This window comes from Saccharomyces cerevisiae, chromosome XIV, assembly GCF_000146045.2.
Source record: "Saccharomyces cerevisiae S288C chromosome XIV, complete sequence".
NCBI classification, from domain to species: Eukaryota; Fungi; Ascomycota; class Saccharomycetes; order Saccharomycetales; family Saccharomycetaceae; genus Saccharomyces; species Saccharomyces cerevisiae.
Genome location: NC_001146.8, coordinates 368,587 through 386,862, shown reverse-complemented (window position 1 = coordinate 386,862; position 18,276 = coordinate 368,587). Strand labels below are relative to the sequence as shown.

Genomic DNA, 18,276 nt, shown 5'->3' with positions numbered 1-18,276 from the left:
CCGTAAGTAGAGATTTAAATATTCAAATACTCGGATTCCTTGTTTAACAGATCTTGGCTGGAACTATTACGGTGTCCATATCCAAGGTCCTCCATAGATATTTCATAGTGTTGAAAATTGTAAAATTGAAGCAAGGCCCGGAGTGCAATTTCTTGACCACAAGCATCGCTCAACTCTCCTGATATATCCTTCCCTGTTACCCAATTATCAGTTAACTCCAGCTTTTCATAAAGGTAAACCCCCGATATCAATTCCATATGCTCGGATTTCCACCTCTTGTTTTTGAATGGTGTGAGTTCTCTTGTTATTTTCAATATTGGATGATACATGTCAAGGTTGAAGAGCCGATAATAGCGTTTAAATAGAATGCCGATGGAGAGGGGCAGCTCCTTTAACCTTTGTGTTTTATTCCCTGTGACTTTTCTCAAGATTCTTAACAGATATGCAAACGAAGGCATAATCTCCGTGTCGACCTCTCCTGAGTCATCTACTGAATAGGATTCACGATAAGACTCGTTAGAGAGAGAACACTCCTTCCAAAATGAATTCGGGGTTTGTACATATTTATTGAAAACCCTCTCTGGATAAACCTCAGAATATTTGCTTAAAATAGATGCGCATGTGTTGATGTATCGCGAATCGTGAATAACTACCGCCAAGTGTTCAAATTTCAAAATATGGCTTAACTTAAACCACTTCAATAACGCATGTAATATGCCCGCTGCTGACTTTAGGGACAATTCCTTAGCTCTCACGATCTCCAATTGGGGTGTCAGCATATTTAGAAGATTTTTATCGGAGACTTCACTTTTCCTATGAAAGTTATTTGTCAAGCTTGATTCCATTGTTTGCAGTAAGACAAAAACAAGAGAGTTAAAGCTCGAAAGGCAGCTCTTATAATATTTGTCAATTCGCTGCATAATGCAAATCGCACTTTTTTCCTCTTTTGAAGAGTTTGCATCATGATTAAGCGCGGCATAATCATATGGCTCATTTTCTAATTGCTGTTTCCAACCACGTTCAGTTATCATGAATAAGTCCCTTTCGTACCAAAGTTGTTTTGTACTCAGCTTAATTTCTAAACTCTCGCTTAATATTCTCGCTGCCTCTTCGGTACTGAATGGAATAACTATATCGTTATCAGGTTTTCTCTCTATATTTAAATCTATCCTATCTTCCAGAGTGTCATCTTCAGATCCTTCATTATCAGATGGATACAAACACGGATATGCCATGTTTGTTTGGAAAGATTTACGAGGTCTAGGACCTTCACCTAAATGCATTAATTGTGGAGAGCTTGGCGGTGAAGGAGCAGGTGTAGCAATATGTTTTTCAGGAACAATGAGCGCCATATTTAGAGGATTCTTTGATTTTGGACGAGGAATTTCCAGAAACTGGGAAAGAGATTCTGATTTGTCAACATCTTTAGGTAAGCCAGAACTGGGCATATTGTAATCAGGAAAACGGGAAGTAATGTCCTCCCTGAATGCTTGATAATGTAATGGGGAGATAGAAAGCTTTTCTGGATGCTTTGATGGATATGTTAAGCCATGGAGATTATAAATAGATGATTTGGTCTGTTTGTAGACAGAACTGTCACCAAATTGTAATACAATAAGCTTGAAGAGCAAAGAAATCATATTTCTTATGCGCATAGCTAATCTGCTATTCCACCTCCAATTTTCAATATACTTTGTTAAAAATTCCAACAAATCTGTTTTCTCAAAAGCGTCGATAACAACATTTACTGCTTCCGGATTTTCTCCTCTACCTTCTATACAAATACTGCATATGAAGTATAGGATTGTTGACGAATGAAATAGCAAAATTGTTTGTTTCTTTAAATTTCTGTTGTCATCCCTACAACTTATTGCAATCTTCTTGAAGGCATGAACAATTTCTTGAATATGAGGAACAAGCATTAAATTGTTGCGTCGTATAATCTTTGTATGCTCACTTTTGCTATTCGTAAACGCAAAGCATCCCATAGAAATATATGATAATGCGAGTAAATTAGATGCTAAAGAATTGGGGATGTCTTCAATTAAACATTCAACTACGCTCGCAGCATAGTTTTCATCATCAAAGAATAATTGTGGTTGCGTAATTTTCTGTTTAAACAGAGTCTGTGTCTGTCCAAAATGCATATAATCAGAGCTGCAAAACCATTCCGACAGTTCATCTTCCAAAGAATAAAACATCTTCAATTCCCAGTCCACTGCTCTTTGTAAAGCATAAGGTGCACTTGATCTTTCCTCAAGTGAAGCTGCGCACTGGTCAAGTGATTTCTGAAATTCTTTATCTACCGGCATATTATAATCAACTTCGCCCTTTTCATTGATAGGAACATGCTTGCCATCAGAAACCTTATTCAAATCAAAGCCATCCAGTTCATCTACATTAGCAAATGATTCATCCTCATTCTCCTCTTCAGCTTCTTCAGCATCGTCTTGAAATTCAACGGCGTTATCAGTATTATTATCTTTCTCATTATTTCTATCCTTATTAACGCCATCATCACTGAACTTAAAATTATCATTTTCATCACTACTATCTTGCTGTATATCTATGGTACGAATATCTCCCTCAAGACCTGATCTTGCCTTGAAGGTTAAGGCACTGATATTTCCATCTGATTTATTTCTTTTATCGGCATGAAAACTGTTTCTTCCCATGTTCAGTTTACCGCGCAACATGTTGTCCAAATCTTTTAGCAGTTCTTCGTTGCTCAATGTTCCGACCTGTGGTTCTTTATGTGAAGTGACTTCATCTTTGTACTTTAGATTGCCTTTGAAACTAGAGTTTCTCTTAAGATCTTCTAAAGACACAGACCTTATAATGGGGCCTTTGGAATGAGATCTTCCACTAGCATTCATTTTAGCGAGGCTTATAAATGAAAATTTGTCACTTAACCTTCTTCTTCGGCTATAAATACTAATAAAATTTCTCTACAATGCCTTTCAACCTACTCCTTGGTTCTCATATATTTCTTCCTGTTTCTAGAATGGCGTTTTGATTCATATAATTGACCGCTCCAAAAAATACCTGCCAGTAAATTAAAGTACCATACAAGAATATTGAAGAAAAGGAAAAGAATACATAATATAGAAAAAAGCCTACCAAAACAAACCAATTCACAATAAATATAACACTTTTAACTAAGTTTAACGAATGAATGGATTTGACGAAATGCATAAACCTATATAATTTCCCATTCCAATTTCAGTGCCTGAAATAATTTCAAGCCGTGAGTGCTGAGCTCCCCAAAACCGTCCAGCTCTTGCCAGCTTATGGTTGTCCCAAGCATTTCGTCTCTCTTTAACCTCTCTACTTGAAAGTAATCTGGCGAAGAATCGTCTTTAATTATGTGCATCAAAGTCTCAAGGTATATATTCAGCCAACAGCTGGCGCATGAAGTCCAAGATATTATGCTACTGGCGGCTTTGGACTTGCTGGTCCCCAGGGTAAATTCTATACGACAATCATTTTCCAGTGTTAAGTAGTCCCTACCAAAAATGAAGGTCATATTACCACCGCATTCATGCGCCATGATATCTGAATATACTACTTTTCGGGTTAGGAGGGCATTTCTATCATCGTTGTAGTGTTGAATCTTAGTAGTTACAATAGCAGACTCGGAAGTGATTAAGCTTGATGGGCGGAGGAACGTCATTTTAGCAAGCCTGAATTTAAATTTGAATTTTACCGCCTCATTAGAAATTCCTTCTTGGGCTGCTTTTTCATGGGTAATAAAAAACTCATGGTACCTTAAGTATCTTAATTGAGAGGGTATGGTGACGCCATTCGTCATACCATACTTGAATCTAGCCTGCATGAATATCAATCTTGCTTCTCCAAGAGGACACTGCAAGTATTTCATGAGGTATGCTACTGTTATCATACCAGATCGGCCTTTCCCCATTCGACAATGTAAAACAGCCACTCTATTCTTCGAAACGGACAGGTAATTTTCTATACCATCTACAATCTCTTCCAGCAGTTCAAATGGCGGTGGAAAATGATCTAGCCAACCGATCCTTTCACAAATTACATTATTGGTTTCTTCTTCGACCAAGGTCCTTGTTTCGAGATCAATGGGTGATATTGGTATCTTTCCATCATTAATCAGCGTCGAACGTAATTCTTGAATTTCAAAATCTTTGCTCTCAAACTTGGCAGCGATACCAATAAGATCATTATCTTTATAATCGCTGTCTTCTTTCTCACCTCTAAAATTAAAAATTCTAAAATTTCCCTTGCCATGGTACACTGTTAGAAACAATATTAAGTCATCCAAGCTATTCCTATAAAGCAGTTTTGGATACGTGTTTACCGGGTATGAGCAGACTATTAGATTAACTAAAATATATGATATATCTAATCTCAAACCTATATCGTTTTTAGTTTTTTTCATTGGTAAAGACAATATTTTCTTCATCAAGTTGACTGGTTTCCATTTAAGGAAGCCTTTTTCCATTTCTAATTCACTCCCCTCCTCTCTCATTTACACCAAAAAAATAATTTCAAAAATCGGGATGGTGTTATCAATATTGTGGTTCTGAAATTGTCTTATTTAAGTTATCTATCGAGGTACACATTCTTATTTTTATTGTTTTTACTTTTTTTTTTTTATACTTCTCATCGATTTTGTGGCGCTTTCCTAATCCTTACAAAGCTTTAGAATCTCTTGGCACACCCAGCTTAAAGGTTTCGCAATTGGAGTGTCATCATCATTTATGAACTCTTTTATATTCTTTGACTTCCTTGGGTCTAGTAAACCTTCTACGTCTCCATTAACAAATAACTGCGCATGATTTGCACGATAAGATTCATACACAAATTCGTCGAAATAATACGGCGGATCCACCCAGAAAGAATCCAAAGTCTGGTATCCTTTTCTGGAAGCCCTCCTTTTTTTTAGTACTTCATAGGGAGCACGCACTAATATCTTCAAATCAAATTTTTTTGATATTCCAGTATTATTGAAAATCATAAACCCATCTACAATTACAACTTCATATTTGTCGTCATTAATAGAGTCATACTTAGCCTTTAACTCGTCCCAAACTTGTCTATCAATGTGGAACTTTGTAAAGGGATCATCTACGTTGTTATTGTGTATAAGTTTGGTGGCTATTTTACCAGTTTGTTTGATCACATCTAATTCTTTACCGAAAAGTTTAAAATCAAGAGCTTCTGGCGAATCCCAATTTTGAATGTTATATTTAGCATCTACTGGCACTTCATTATCATGTTTGTAAAAGTCATCTTCATGAATTAATGTAGCCTTCGTGAATAAACTTGCTGTAAGTTTCGCAATTGTCGTCTTACCACTGGAGGAGCATCCACTCAATGCAACTAATATCACTTTTTTCGAAGTCATATTTTGAGGTTCTACTCTAGCTCACACTTCGATAGCTTTTGCACGCTATTTTTTCCCTTACTCTGATAAACTATCGGAACAGCCTAAAATGCAAGTTGGTTTTGTTTCTCAGACCAACTGCCGTTCCTTTCCTGCGTGTATTGTTTTTCTGTTTCAAATGAGTCAACGGCAACGATCGTTCAATGCAAATCTTCGAGTATTTAAAAGCAAATGTAAGAAAATTTATATAGGTTAAAGTTATTGTTTACATTTTGACTCCATCTTCTTATCTGACGATAACTTCAGAAATCTTTTTATGTCAGATATATACTCAGGTGCTAATGCGAATTGCCCGAATAGTGAAGCATTTGCATGTCATACAACATCTCGCTGATTTACCAAATAACAAGATTTCCTATTGCATAAAAATTGATCTTGTGCAATCCTTCCTATATTGTTGTTTCCTATAGTCCAGTTCTATTACTGAAACTTATCGATTAAAGTGCATGTGAAAATTCGCGGGAAGTGACGTTTTTTTTTTTTTTTCTTTGGCGTTCTGCCAATATGAAAGATTAGATAGCAAAAGGTTAATGGATACTGAATTCATGAATTTGAAAATCATCTACCATGGATTCGAAAACAGTATTACTAACTGATTCAGGGGAAACAATGGGATTCTTTATTCCTCAGAGTAGTTTGGGAAACTTGAAGCTTTACAAGTATGTTGCTTATCTTATTGCACCCTAAATCTTCTGTGGCAAGAAAAATAAATACTAACTATTGTAACATTAAATTACTAATCTGACTTTAGGTATCAAAGTGATGACCGCTCTTTCCTTTCAAACCATGTATTGAGGCCCTTTTGGAGAAAGTTTGCGACTATTTTTCCACTATGGATGGCACCCAATTTGGTAACATTATTAGGGTTCTGCTTTATTATATTTAATGTGTTAACAACACTTTACTACGACCCGTATTTTGACCAGGAATCGCCACGTTGGACCTATTTCTCCTATGCTATAGGTTTGTTTTTATACCAGACTTTTGATGCTTGCGATGGAATGCATGCACGTCGTACAGGCCAGCAGGGCCCTCTAGGGGAATTGTTTGACCATTGTATTGATTCAATCAACACAACTTTGTCAATGATTCCTGTCTGTTCCATGACAGGTATGGGTTACACATATATGACCATTTTTTCACAATTTGCGATATTGTGCAGCTTTTACTTGAGCACATGGGAAGAGTATCACACCCACAAACTTTATCTAGCTGAATTCTGCGGTCCTGTTGAAGGTATTATTGTTTTGTGTATTTCTTTCATTGCAGTCGGAATTTACGGACCTCAAACCATCTGGCACACTAAAGTAGCGCAATTCTCCTGGCAAGATTTTGTGTTTGATGTTGAAACCGTTCATCTAATGTATGCATTTTGCACAGGAGCATTAATATTTAATATTGTCACAGCTCATACAAACGTCGTGAGGTATTACGAATCCCAATCGACCAAATCTGCAACTCCAAGCAAAACTGCAGAAAATATAAGTAAAGCAGTAAATGGTCTTTTGCCATTCTTTGCATACTTCTCTTCAATTTTTACCTTAGTCTTGATTCAACCATCTTTTATTTCTTTGGCTTTAATTTTATCGATTGGTTTTTCGGTTGCCTTTGTAGTTGGTCGGATGATTATTGCTCATTTAACCATGCAACCATTCCCAATGGTCAATTTCCCATTTTTAATCCCAACTATCCAATTGGTATTGTACGCATTTATGGTTTACGTTTTAGATTACCAAAAAGGAAGCATAGTTTCTGCATTGGTTTGGATGGGACTCGGCTTGACACTTGCTATCCATGGAATGTTCATCAATGATATTATCTATGACATCACTACCTTTCTGGATATTTACGCTTTATCAATTAAACATCCAAAAGAAATTTAGCTTTCTTGAAATAAAACTGAAAGTTTTTTATTTGAAATATGTACAAGTTTATACATTTGTTTAAATTAACCTAAGGAATGCTAGATAAAATGAACAGAAAAGGTAAAAAGGCAAAAAAAAATGTTTCGCATCGGAAGTTCATAGAAGTCTGAATGGGTACACTATGACTATGTATTGATATAGCGGTTTAAAACGAAGATTTTTTTTCTTCAACTTTACTCTAAAGCAATAAATAGAACTGTGCAAACAAAATAAATTGGTTAGTTAGTGTCCCATTGGAACATGTATGGCTCCTTTTCTAAAACCCTCTCTTTTCTTTTACATCATTAAAATTAATTGGCTGTTGCTGCAGCATCTTTTTCACCTTGGGCCAATATGTTATTAGCATCACTTTGTAAATCAAATGTCTTTTCCATTTCGATTAGCTGTTGTTCGGCAAGTATAGATAAGGATAGTGGCACACCGAGTAACAAAGCAGTGGTGGTCAAAGTCCAAGCAAGGTTTCCGGATTTTGTGAAAGCATTTCTCACAAAAGAGCTAGTAAAACCAAAAAAATTAGAAATTGTTTGTCTCTTACCTGGGGGGACAATGTCTTTTAAAGCAACGATTCTGTCCAACAATGTTTCATTTTCATCAAATTCATCTTCAAAATCACTATCAGAGTCATCTTCATCATCGACAACGTCGTTGTTTGTTGCAGAAGCCTTTTCTTCCACGATGGCCTGATTTCTGGAAAATTGTGGTTCGTCTAATTGAACGACATCGTCTTTAATTTCAGTTAATTCGACCATTTGAATGATGCTTATTTTGGGGTATATAGTTCCGTTTTGACCTCTTTGGTTACTTCGTATTACTCCAAAAGTTACTCACTACGGAGTGGAGTATGTTGATTGAAATTGTCTAAAACGGGTTCAGTTTTCGCCGGCATAATCGTAATACTTATATCGCTCGACACGATTGAAAGGAATATGTAAAGGTTCAAACATCAACTATGTTTCTATTCTATATTATTGTACAAATTAAGTAAACGTTTAGCTATAAAAGGGTTTGACAAAGAGTAGAACGCTTAATTTGCAGCCTTTTTAGACTTTCTTGGTTTTTTCATAGCTTTCATCTCTTGTCTATAGATATCTTCAGCCTTTTCAGTCGTTCTCTTTTTACCAGTTTTTAAACTGACGACGCCTTTGGCCTTGGCAGCTATTTCTAAAGATTTTTGAGATTCAGCCCATTCCTCACTGTTATCATTTATGGCGTATTTATCTAAGTTCAAGGAGTTGATTAGCTCTTTTTGTTTTTCCCTCATCGCCTGAACGGCTTCAGAACCGGCTTCTTCTAAATCTTCTTCCATTTGGTCCAGTGCTTCTGCAGCGTTGTAATTTTTGATTTCTTCACCATCCATTTCAGCAATAGCATCATCTTTGATATTTGGTAGAGTTTCTTCAATTGATTGGCTTAACAGCTGACGGAAGTACTGAGACATTTTTCTCATGATCTTCGCAAACATAGCAATAGTTTGATTGGAAGGTAAATTCAATTCCTTGGCAATAGTGTCGATGTTTTTACGCTGTAACCCTATAGCCAACAGGATAGCACTCTGGACGCTTGATAGTTTTACTGAATCTCCCATTTTATCGCCGAAGTACAAAAGAGCAAGCATGGGTATCATATCACCGATAACGTGATAATCTAGCAAATTATTTGAGTAGCTATCCAATCTTTTCAAGTCAAATGGAGAAAAAATGTCATCCAGATGCGTCCGCGTCAATTCTTTATTATCATGCTTTTCGTCATCAGACAAATCTTGTGCTTTCTTACTACTTTCAATGACACTTAAGGCTTGAACGGCAGTAAACTTATGAAAATCATAAGAAAGAAGCGACAGAAATCTTTTACGGAAATCTTTGGCAAATTCAACGAGCCAGTTTGATTCTCTGCCTTCCAAAACGTTCAACATAACACAAGTATGTTCACCAGTTAAATCGTTTGCGGTTTGACGTAAATAAACAGGAACAAAGCTGTTATTCTTCCAGAATTTATGCAACGATTGCGTTAAACCATATGAAACACCCAAATAATGTAGATAATGAGGAGGCTGTTCAGAAAGTTTTAATAGTAGAGGTGGCAACGTTTTTGCGTCTCTTAATTTAACGTCATCCTTTAATAAATTAGTTTTGGCCAGTTCCTTATCGCTCACCCTCTTTATAGAATAATCCTTAGGACGAACATCTTCAGACATGTCAGTGAATTTACCCTCGAAATAGTCTCTCAGTAATTCAATTGCACGAGAACCATAGCCCATGGATGCGTATTCAGGATTAGTGGCAATTCTGACGATACGAGCACCACTCAAACTAGCGAATTCCTCGTCTTGGAATTGTTGAGAGATCAGCCATGGGATTAAATCACCACCAGCTCTTTGGCCTCTCGATAATGAATTTCTGACACTCTCCTTACTGATTTCACCTTCCAATGCAATTTGAATGACACATAGAGGGTCAGGGATCCTGCCGCCATCCTTTGGATCAATTGGTGGTAAAAGAACAAATAGTTTGTGCGCTGGGGCGTCACTCATCAGTTGTAAGTCGTTTGGAGAATTCTTGTAATGGGATGAAACGTACAGTGCCATCATTTTTTCCAGGAAATTTTCTGAGACAGGATGATAAGAAAATAGAGTATCTCTATTGACAACAAATAGATTACATTGGGATGGGTGAGGAGTTCCTCTTGTTGCAAATCTTGGGTTTTTAATTAAAGTAACATCTAAACATAAGAGCTTGTTTAACCATTTTTCAATTGGGTCACCAGGAGCATATCTGATTGGTTCGTCCAAGGAAATTTCACGTAATTGACGGGATTGAGAATGTAAGTGAGAGTCTTTTTCCTTATTATCTCTCGAAACAACGGCGGTTTGAGTACTTTCCCGACCGGATGTGTTGTTTTGATTACGCAATTGCTGAATTAACTTCAGAGATAAAGATCTACCCGTACCTTCGTAACCATTGATAGTGGATGCCATGAAGACTAGATATGGGCCCAGCAAGTTCTTGACGATTGGCAAAGGAATAGCTGCAGCTTCATCAATGACAACTAATTCAGCTTGGCCCAGAACTTGATGGTCTTGAGGAACAATATATTGAATCGTTTGTCTGTGATCTCTTTTAATATCAACTCTCACAATGGCTTTGTTGAAGTCGGGGTTCGTAGATTGAATGATATCATAATCAATGTGTTCTTGGTAACCTAAGGCATCGAATCCTTTGAAAATAAACTCAAATAGAGTCTTTAAATTTTCGGGAGATGGAGAAGTAACAAAAATATTAGAATACCCGTGAGAAACGGCCGCGGCAATAGAAATACCTAAAGCAGCAGACTTACCTCTACCTCTTCCAGCTGTTAGTGCAACTGTGAAATTCAAAGTTTTTTCCGAAATGGCATCAATGAAAGAAAGAATAGCGTGGGCTTGATTGACAGTTTTGGATAGAGAAACCAATGAACCAGCTGGTTGGACATCTTCTAAGGATTCTTTTAATTCTTGCAACTCTAATTGCTTTGGAGGCAATTCGTCATCTTCCTTAGGAGGTAGTGGTTTCACGTTTTTGGCACCAGATAGCGGTAGAACATTTAATTCATCATCAACGACTAAACAGTTTGGATTTGAACCTAAAGAAAGTATGAATCTTTCGTTAAATCTTGCAACAACGTCACCATGAGCCTCAGTACGATAACGGGCGTGAACATCCATAGTCATGGTGTACAGTTGCTTTAACGATGACATTGATTTCAATAAAATAACCACAATACCACCACCTTCTACAGTTTCAATGGTTCTTGCTAAAAGATTTGGGGTTAATGCCTCGAAGTCCTGAAGAATACACATACCATAGGTATTACCCAATATTTTCTCACTCTCTTTGTAGTATACATATCTGATATTTTGGTTAGAGATAAAAGATTCAAAAGGGTCCATTTCATTCACTTCCCTTGTACCTCTTTTAATTTCTTTCTTAATTTTATTCTCTCTTTTTTTTCTGTGCGAAGTGAATCCTAGAAGCTTCTTCTTATAAGCCCATAAGACGGACTTGTTCATCTTAAGGTCAGCACTCATCATCAAATAATGTAAATTTGGGAGCTGGTTACGTGCCCTGTCCCCAACGATGACAAATATGGACCTTTGTTTGGTTTGAACACCATTCCTGATCAGTGACGGGATTCTTGAATCGATAGCTTTTTTGGCCATTTTCTCCTTGTTTTATAAGTCTCTTATAAGTCTTTGCAAGTTAAAAACTAAGAAATATAAAAGGTGACTTGGCTTATATACTCTATTGCGTACTTTATTTGAGATAAATACAGAATCTCCATGCATCTTCAGCACCTCATCTCATCTCATTGTATCTTGGCTCTTCATTTTTTTTTTTCAAAATTTTTCACACGATTCCGGGTAAACTATTACTTTTTACAACTAATTCAGATATACCTGGGAAGTTACAATGGAAAACATGCAATGTTCGGTCTGGCTTGTATCATTTGATTGGAAAAGCGAGCATCGGTTGATACTGAACACATCCACATGCGTAATCATTAAAAAAAATTTTTCAAATTGCGAACTCTGTGGATCGAACACAGGACCTCCAGATGACTTGACCGAAGTTTTTCTTCAGTCTGGCGCTCTCCCAACTGAGCTAAGTCCGCTTATTTTTCTGAAACCTTTTCCGCCTTTTTGTCGTCCCTAGGAATTACTTTTGATGCACTGCCAATCTGAGGGAAAAATGACGTTTAAACGCACGAGAATGTGCAATTAGATGTAAGTCCATCGAAGCCTAGAGAAAGCGGTTCCAACAAAAGACTGTGGGCTCTGTTATATCATCATGTCATCTACCAGTGATAATAATGCTAATAGTGCAAGAGAGAAAAAACCACTGAAATTCGTGTCAGAAGGAGTTGGTAATGTAGAGGCCCAGAGGATACGAGAGCAAGTGGAGCAAAAAAAATATGAAGCGGAATATAAAAGGAAAACCAGGAAGTCCCTGCGAGATCAGCTTAGGTCTAATGCTATTAGTAAACAAAAACAATATAACGGTTTGGTGAGAGACCGTGAAAGTTTTACTAGGTTGAGTAAAGAGGACCTGGAATTTTACCAGAAGAGCAAGAATGAGTTGCTAAAAAAGGAAAAAGAACTGAATAACTACTTAGACGTCAAGGCAATCAATTTTGAAAAGAAAAAAAAAGCATTACTAATGGAGAACGATTCTACTACTAATACAGAAAAATATTTAGAGACCGGCACTAGTTTGGGCAGTAAAACACAAATAAAGGGCGTAAAGACATCCAGCCCTAAACCAAAAATCAAGGTATCCATAAAAAAATTGGGTAGAAAACTGGAGAACTGATGTGATGGCCTACACACTTCGTCACAACTAGAGCTTTATGCCAAGATTAAACTTCAAGTTATATAAATTATGTAAACATTGGACATACAAAACTCGGAAACTCTTTTTCTATTCATCTTCCCTTCTCGTACGTGCCCACGGAAGCAATAAAAAGAACCGAAATAACCAACACCCGTAACGTCAAAGCATTCATGCTTAGAATGGAAACCATTTCGTGGAATGAAATGGCAAATTGATCACATTGATTGCTCGTTCCACTACCTGTGTCCGCAATTTTTTAATGGTCATCACAGCCCCTGCTGACTAAAGTTCCTCGGATCCGCTTACGGTTGTCGCGCGGTTCCGCCCCTGCGTACTCTTAGTACCTAGCATATGGGCTCCCTCCGTTGGATTGGCATCGATTAGTAAGGACAGATGTTAAGGATTTAAGACCGTTTTTAAGGTATTTCGGCAATGCTTCGATTTAAAAGGAGAGAGTTTTTTTTTTGCCGTTTTCTTCCTCTCACTTCTTGATTAGTACTGTAATTCTAGTTGAAAAAAAATCGTTAACTATACACAGCAAAAAGCAATATCATACTGCATATCAAGCATGTCCGCCTCGATTCCAGAAACCATGAAAGCCGTTGTCATTGAAAATGGCAAGGCTGTAGTCAAACAGGACATTCCAATTCCTGAATTAGAAGAAGGATTTGTTCTAATTAAGACTGTCGCCGTTGCCGGTAACCCTACCGATTGGAAACATATTGATTTCAAGATTGGTCCTCAAGGTGCCCTCTTAGGCTGTGATGCAGCCGGCCAAATCGTAAAGTTGGGCCCAAATGTTGATGCTGCACGCTTTGCCATTGGTGATTACATTTATGGGGTTATTCACGGTGCTTCAGTGAGGTTCCCCTCAAACGGTGCCTTTGCTGAGTACTCTGCCATTTCATCCGAGACTGCTTATAAACCAGCCAGAGAGTTTAGATTGTGCGGTAAAGACAAGCTACCAGAAGGCCCCGTAAAATCTTTAGAAGGGGCAGTATCCCTCCCAGTCTCATTGACCACGGCTGGTATGATCCTTACACATAGTTTTGGCTTGGACATGACATGGAAGCCCTCCAAAGCGCAAAGAGATCAACCCATCTTATTTTGGGGTGGTGCCACTGCTGTTGGCCAGATGCTTATTCAATTGGCAAAAAAACTAAACGGTTTCAGCAAGATCATCGTCGTTGCTTCTCGTAAACATGAAAAATTGTTGAAAGAGTACGGTGCAGATGAACTTTTTGACTACCACGATGCTGACGTTATCGAACAGATAAAAAAGAAGTACAACAACATTCCTTACTTGGTGGACTGTGTCTCCAACACAGAAACTATTCAACAGGTGTACAAATGTGCCGCTGATGACTTAGACGCTACGGTCGTTCAATTGACCGTTTTAACCGAAAAAGATATCAAGGAGGAAGACAGGAGGCAAAACGTCAGTATTGAAGGAACCCTTCTATATTTGATAGGAGGTAACGACGTCCCATTTGGCACGTTTACTTTGCCAGCAGACCCTGAATACAAGGAAGCCGCCATAAAATTTATTAAGTTCATCAATCCAAAAATCAATGATGGTGAAATCCACCACATCCCAGTGAAAGTTTACAAGAACGGGTTAGATGATATCCCACAGTTACTTGATGATATTAAGCACGGGAGGAATTCTGGCGAAAAGTTGGTTGCCGTCTTGAAATAAATAATCTATAGCTACTTATGTATATAGCGCTTGATCATTCTGTTTACCTCCACATTATAGTGCCGTTCAATTCCCCTCACCCGCCTTAGTCTTTTTCGGGCAAAAAAAATTGCCGGAAGAGAGACGTCGTTGAAAGAATTTGGTGGATAAACTCGTGAAAGCTTAAAGTAAGGCCTTTCACCTAAACTCGAGTATAAGCAAAAAATCAATCAAAACAAGTAATAATGTCTGAAGTAATTGAAGGTAACGTCAAAATTGACAGAATTTCCCCAGGTGATGGTGCCACCTTCCCAAAGACAGGTGACTTGGTTACCATTCATTACACCGGTACCTTGGAGAACGGCCAAAAATTCGATTCCTCCGTTGACAGGGGCTCTCCATTCCAATGTAACATCGGTGTCGGCCAAGTCATCAAGGGTTGGGATGTTGGTATTCCAAAGTTGTCTGTTGGTGAAAAAGCTAGGTTAACCATCCCTGGCCCATATGCTTATGGCCCACGTGGTTTCCCAGGTTTGATTCCACCAAACAGTACTTTGGTTTTCGACGTCGAATTGTTGAAGGTCAACTAAAAGCAAAGTACTATCAATTGAGCCGCCTTTCTGCTTTTTATTTATGTTTATGGTAAGTATCTGAGCCTTAATTGAAATAGATATATAATTACAAAAGATTAGACAAGGAGAAGCATACGTATATTCTATTTCTTCATTAAGGTTATTTTATTCTATATCTGCTACACTACATTAAATACAGATACCTCTATGGAACGGATGAGCGTTTATTATCGCGATCTATATATGAGCAGTGATTATTTTTTATTTCGTAGCCTGCTGGAAACTCTTGTGGCAGGAGGGCTATTTTTACGAGAGCCTGCCTTCCGCCTTTTCCTTTTCGGCGAGGTTTCATTGCTAGTATTACCTGTGGATGATGAATGCCTAGTTCTCTTTGCTAATGGTTCATTTTTGTCCTTAGAATCCTTTTTGGTATCATCCTGTTGATCATCTCCTTTTTTGTTTTCCGTTTTTTTCTTTAAGTTGCCCCCTTCTGATTCAATTTGTTTTCCTTTACCTTCTGCCTCACGTTCAGACTCGTATCCCAGTTCTTCGTCAACTCCTTCGTCAACTCCTTCGCTTTCAGAGCCATTGGTATTTTCATAAGAGGTGGATTTTTCACGCTCATCATCACCTTCTTCGTTTTCGTTTTTTTCCTTATCTACTTCTTCATTGTGGGTTATTTTTGGCTCCTGGATCTCCTCTTTCTTTTCTTTCTGTTCTTCGTCTTTCGTATTATCTTCTTCTATCTCTTCCTTTTCTTCATCTTCAAATTTAACTTCCTTACTTCTTTTCAACCTTTGAGATTTTCTTACTGGAGCTGCTGTTTTATTTGTACTTTTCATTTTCTGTTCTTCTTCACTCATATGTTCCCTCTGGAGTTCCTTTTCATCGCTTTGCACCTCCTTAATGGGTTCTTTCTGGACGTCTATGGGGCTATCATTTTCCTCTGTATGATATTCAGGCAACTCTTTCACTTTAATTGTCGCATTTTTTTCCTGTTTATTGTTGTCGTTCTTTAGGTCTGTAGAAGGACTTTCCTTTGGAATTGTACTATCTTTCTCATTCATATCTTCAACTCGAGGATACTCTTCGTTAGAGTTTGGACTTTTTCTTGCATTTTCTAAGATCAACTCACCGTATTCCTCCCAAGGTAATGTAAAATCTTGCTTGCGTACTCTTATTCGATTATTCAATTCAAGTAAAGTTTCTTCATGAATTTCTGCATCGTCACCATTTCCATTGCCATTCCGTGAACTCTCTGTAGTGGCTTCCAAGGAATATGTATTCTCCATTTCATCAATTTTCTCTAAATTGTAAGATTGGCTCAACTTATCCCATATGTCTTTTGCAGTAAATACCTTCCCCAACTTCATGGTTTCTTTCTGTAATAGCGTCACTGGATACTTATCTGGCGAATTCATTCTTTCCACTATGCAAAACATGTGGAAATGCTTATGAATTCCGGCCGGTTTGAATTCAGATGCCCATCTAAGAAGTCGTATTTCATCCACAATTGTCCAATGTACTACCATCACATCCACGATTCCCTTTTCTTCACTAGCAGCTAGCAACTTCTAATAAACTCCGCCAATCCATCTTCATAGATTATATGATTGATTTCTTCGTTAAGCACGATTTTACTTTTCATGGTGGCAGCCGGATACGTTTCGCTTCGCAGTATTAGTTAAGGAACTATGCTGAAGATATACAAAAAGAGAGAGCGAACGGTCAAAAAGGTGAAGGTTTCCCCAGAGGAAGTGCAACTAATTCGAATATATATCGAGTAGGAGCTCCTTTATACTTTTTTGGTACGGAAGACTGGTTACAATTAAAATACAGAGATAATGCCAAGAAAGGCTAATTTGCTAAAATCTTTGGCAAGAGGACGAGTACGCACTTCTTTCAATAAGTATAATTTGTTTAATTTGTACAAAAAGGGTGGTGTAGACTTGAAGTCTAAATCTTTGTATCAACAGAAGTGGACGGCAAAGCAGGAAACCCGAGCTTATCATGGTGAACATTTGACAGAAAAGAGATGGCAAACCGTTTTCAAACCCAAATTGGATTCAGTAGCACAATTGGATGCTTCACTGCGTGGAGGTGAAATCAAGGAAACACCATTTTTATTACAAACTTTTGCAGTATTAGAAAAAAGGCTTGATTTTGCCCTTTTCAGGGCTATGTTTGCTTCGTCAGTAAGACAAGCTCGTCAGTTCATCTTGCATGGAAATGTTCGCGTTAATGGTGTAAAAATTAAGCATCCAAGCTATACTTTAAAGCCTGGAGATATGTTCAGTGTCAAACCGGACAAAGTGCTGGAAGCTCTCGGTGCCAAGAAACCAAGTTTCCAAGAAGCGCTAAAGATCGATAAGACTCAAATAGTTTTATGGAACAAGTATGTTAAGGAAGCGAAAACGGAGCCAAAGGAAGTTTGGGAGAAGAAGTTGGAAAATTTTGAAAAGATGTCGGATTCTAACCCAAAGAAACTTCAGTTTCAAGAATTTTTGAGGCAATATAATAAGAATCTGGAGTCACAGCAATATAACGCATTAAAGGGATGCACACAGGAAGGTATCTTGAGAAAGCTTTTAAATGTAGAGAAGGAAATAGGTAAGTCGAATAATGAGCCCTTGTCGATAGATGAACTCAAACAGGGTCTCCCTGAGATCCAGGACTCTCAGTTGTTAGAAAGTCTAAATAACGCTTATCAAGAGTTTTTCAAATCCGGTGAAATTAGAAGAGAAATCATTTCTAAATGTCAGCCTGACGAGTTGATTTCACTGGCTACAGAAATGATGAATCCTAACGAAACCACAAAAAAAGAATTATCTGATGGAGCCAAATCCGCTTTAAGATCTGGAAAAAGAATCATAGCGGAAAGCGTGAAACTATGGACGAAAAATATAACAGACCACTTCAAAACTAGGATGAGTGATATTTCTGATGGTTCACTAACGTTCGACCCCAAATGGGCCAAAAATTTAAAATATCATGATCCGATTAAATTATCTGAATTGGAAGGTGATGAACCAAAAGCACGTAAATTGATAAACTTGCCGTGGCAGAAAAATTATGTTTATGGTAGGCAAGATCCTAAAAAACCCTTTTTCACACCATGGAAGCCAAGACCATTTTTATCGCCTTTCGCCATTTTACCTCATCATTTGGAAATATCTTTCAAGACATGCCACGCTGTATACCTAAGGGATCCCGTCGCTCGACCAGGCCAATCCGAAGTAATTTCACCATTTGATGTTCCTGTTCATGAACGTGCATATATGTATTACTTGAGAAATGGTAAATGATCGTCGTG

The 18,276-nt window shown here is 37.7% G+C and overlaps 12 protein-coding genes and 1 non-coding gene across 13 annotated transcripts; 6 read left to right on the top strand and 7 right to left on the bottom strand.

Annotated features, from left to right (window-relative positions):
* Window positions 1-14: 14 nt before the first annotated feature.
* FAR11 (Far11p) lies at window positions 15-2,876 on the bottom strand (the record flags this gene model as incomplete). Its single annotated transcript, NM_001182965.3, has 1 exon — window positions 15-2,876. One exon carries the CDS (start codon window positions 2,874-2,876, stop codon window positions 15-17), a length of 2,862 nt encoding a protein of 953 aa, NP_014272.3.
* A 323-nt stretch (window positions 2,877-3,199) lies between these two features.
* On the bottom strand, window positions 3,200-4,504 carry TEP1 (putative phosphatidylinositol-3,4,5-trisphosphate 3-phosphatase; the record flags this gene model as incomplete). The annotated part of the gene is made up of 1 exon (NM_001182966.4): window positions 3,200-4,504. One exon carries the CDS (start codon window positions 4,502-4,504, stop codon window positions 3,200-3,202), a length of 1,305 nt encoding a protein of 434 aa, NP_014271.3.
* A 156-nt stretch (window positions 4,505-4,660) lies between these two features.
* Window positions 4,661-5,383, bottom strand: NRK1 (ribosylnicotinamide kinase; the record flags this gene model as incomplete). The annotated part of the gene is made up of 1 exon (NM_001182967.1): window positions 4,661-5,383. One exon carries the CDS (start codon window positions 5,381-5,383, stop codon window positions 4,661-4,663), a length of 723 nt encoding a protein of 240 aa, NP_014270.1.
* Window positions 5,384-5,471: 88 nt separating this feature from the next.
* DGR1 (Dgr1p) lies at window positions 5,472-5,618 on the top strand (the record flags this gene model as incomplete). The annotated part of the gene is made up of 1 exon (NM_001184574.1): window positions 5,472-5,618. One exon carries the CDS (start codon window positions 5,472-5,474, stop codon window positions 5,616-5,618), a length of 147 nt encoding a protein of 48 aa, NP_878154.1.
* A 413-nt stretch (window positions 5,619-6,031) lies between these two features.
* Window positions 6,032-7,305, top strand: CPT1 (diacylglycerol cholinephosphotransferase; the record flags this gene model as incomplete). The annotated part of the gene is made up of 2 exons (NM_001182968.3): window positions 6,032-6,081; window positions 6,174-7,305. 2 exons carry the CDS (start codon window positions 6,032-6,034, stop codon window positions 7,303-7,305), a joined length of 1,182 nt encoding a protein of 393 aa, NP_014269.4.
* A 332-nt stretch (window positions 7,306-7,637) lies between these two features.
* Window positions 7,638-8,096, bottom strand: TOM22 (Tom22p; the record flags this gene model as incomplete). The annotated part of the gene is made up of 1 exon (NM_001182969.1): window positions 7,638-8,096. The coding sequence occupies one exon, from the start codon at window positions 8,094-8,096 to the stop codon at window positions 7,638-7,640; it is 459 nt and encodes a 152-aa protein (NP_014268.1).
* Window positions 8,097-8,371: 275 nt separating this feature from the next.
* KRE33 (ribosome biosynthesis protein KRE33) lies at window positions 8,372-11,542 on the bottom strand (the record flags this gene model as incomplete). The annotated part of the gene is made up of 1 exon (NM_001182970.1): window positions 8,372-11,542. The coding sequence occupies one exon, from the start codon at window positions 11,540-11,542 to the stop codon at window positions 8,372-8,374; it is 3,171 nt and encodes a 1,056-aa protein (NP_014267.1).
* Window positions 11,543-11,903: 361 nt separating this feature from the next.
* Window positions 11,904-11,994, bottom strand: YNCN0006W. Its single transcript is given in 2 exon segments — window positions 11,904-11,939; window positions 11,958-11,994. It is a non-coding gene; the product is annotated as a tRNA-Phe (tRNA).
* A 176-nt stretch (window positions 11,995-12,170) lies between these two features.
* On the top strand, window positions 12,171-12,692 carry FYV6 (Fyv6p; the record flags this gene model as incomplete). Its single annotated transcript, NM_001182971.3, has 1 exon — window positions 12,171-12,692. The coding sequence occupies one exon, from the start codon at window positions 12,171-12,173 to the stop codon at window positions 12,690-12,692; it is 522 nt and encodes a 173-aa protein (NP_014266.3).
* A 589-nt stretch (window positions 12,693-13,281) lies between these two features.
* YNL134C (uncharacterized protein) lies at window positions 13,282-14,412 on the top strand (the record flags this gene model as incomplete). The annotated part of the gene is made up of 1 exon (NM_001182972.3): window positions 13,282-14,412. The coding sequence occupies one exon, from the start codon at window positions 13,282-13,284 to the stop codon at window positions 14,410-14,412; it is 1,131 nt and encodes a 376-aa protein (NP_014265.3).
* A 224-nt stretch (window positions 14,413-14,636) lies between these two features.
* On the top strand, window positions 14,637-14,981 carry FPR1 (peptidylprolyl isomerase FPR1; the record flags this gene model as incomplete). Its single annotated transcript, NM_001182973.1, has 1 exon — window positions 14,637-14,981. The coding sequence occupies one exon, from the start codon at window positions 14,637-14,639 to the stop codon at window positions 14,979-14,981; it is 345 nt and encodes a 114-aa protein (NP_014264.1).
* A 236-nt stretch (window positions 14,982-15,217) lies between these two features.
* EAF7 (Eaf7p) lies at window positions 15,218-16,495 on the bottom strand (the record flags this gene model as incomplete). The annotated part of the gene is made up of 1 exon (NM_001182974.1): window positions 15,218-16,495. The coding sequence occupies one exon, from the start codon at window positions 16,493-16,495 to the stop codon at window positions 15,218-15,220; it is 1,278 nt and encodes a 425-aa protein (NP_014263.1).
* A 312-nt stretch (window positions 16,496-16,807) lies between these two features.
* NAM9 (mitochondrial 37S ribosomal protein NAM9) lies at window positions 16,808-18,268 on the top strand (the record flags this gene model as incomplete). The annotated part of the gene is made up of 1 exon (NM_001182975.3): window positions 16,808-18,268. One exon carries the CDS (start codon window positions 16,808-16,810, stop codon window positions 18,266-18,268), a length of 1,461 nt encoding a protein of 486 aa, NP_014262.3.
* Window positions 18,269-18,276: the final 8 nt, after the last annotated feature.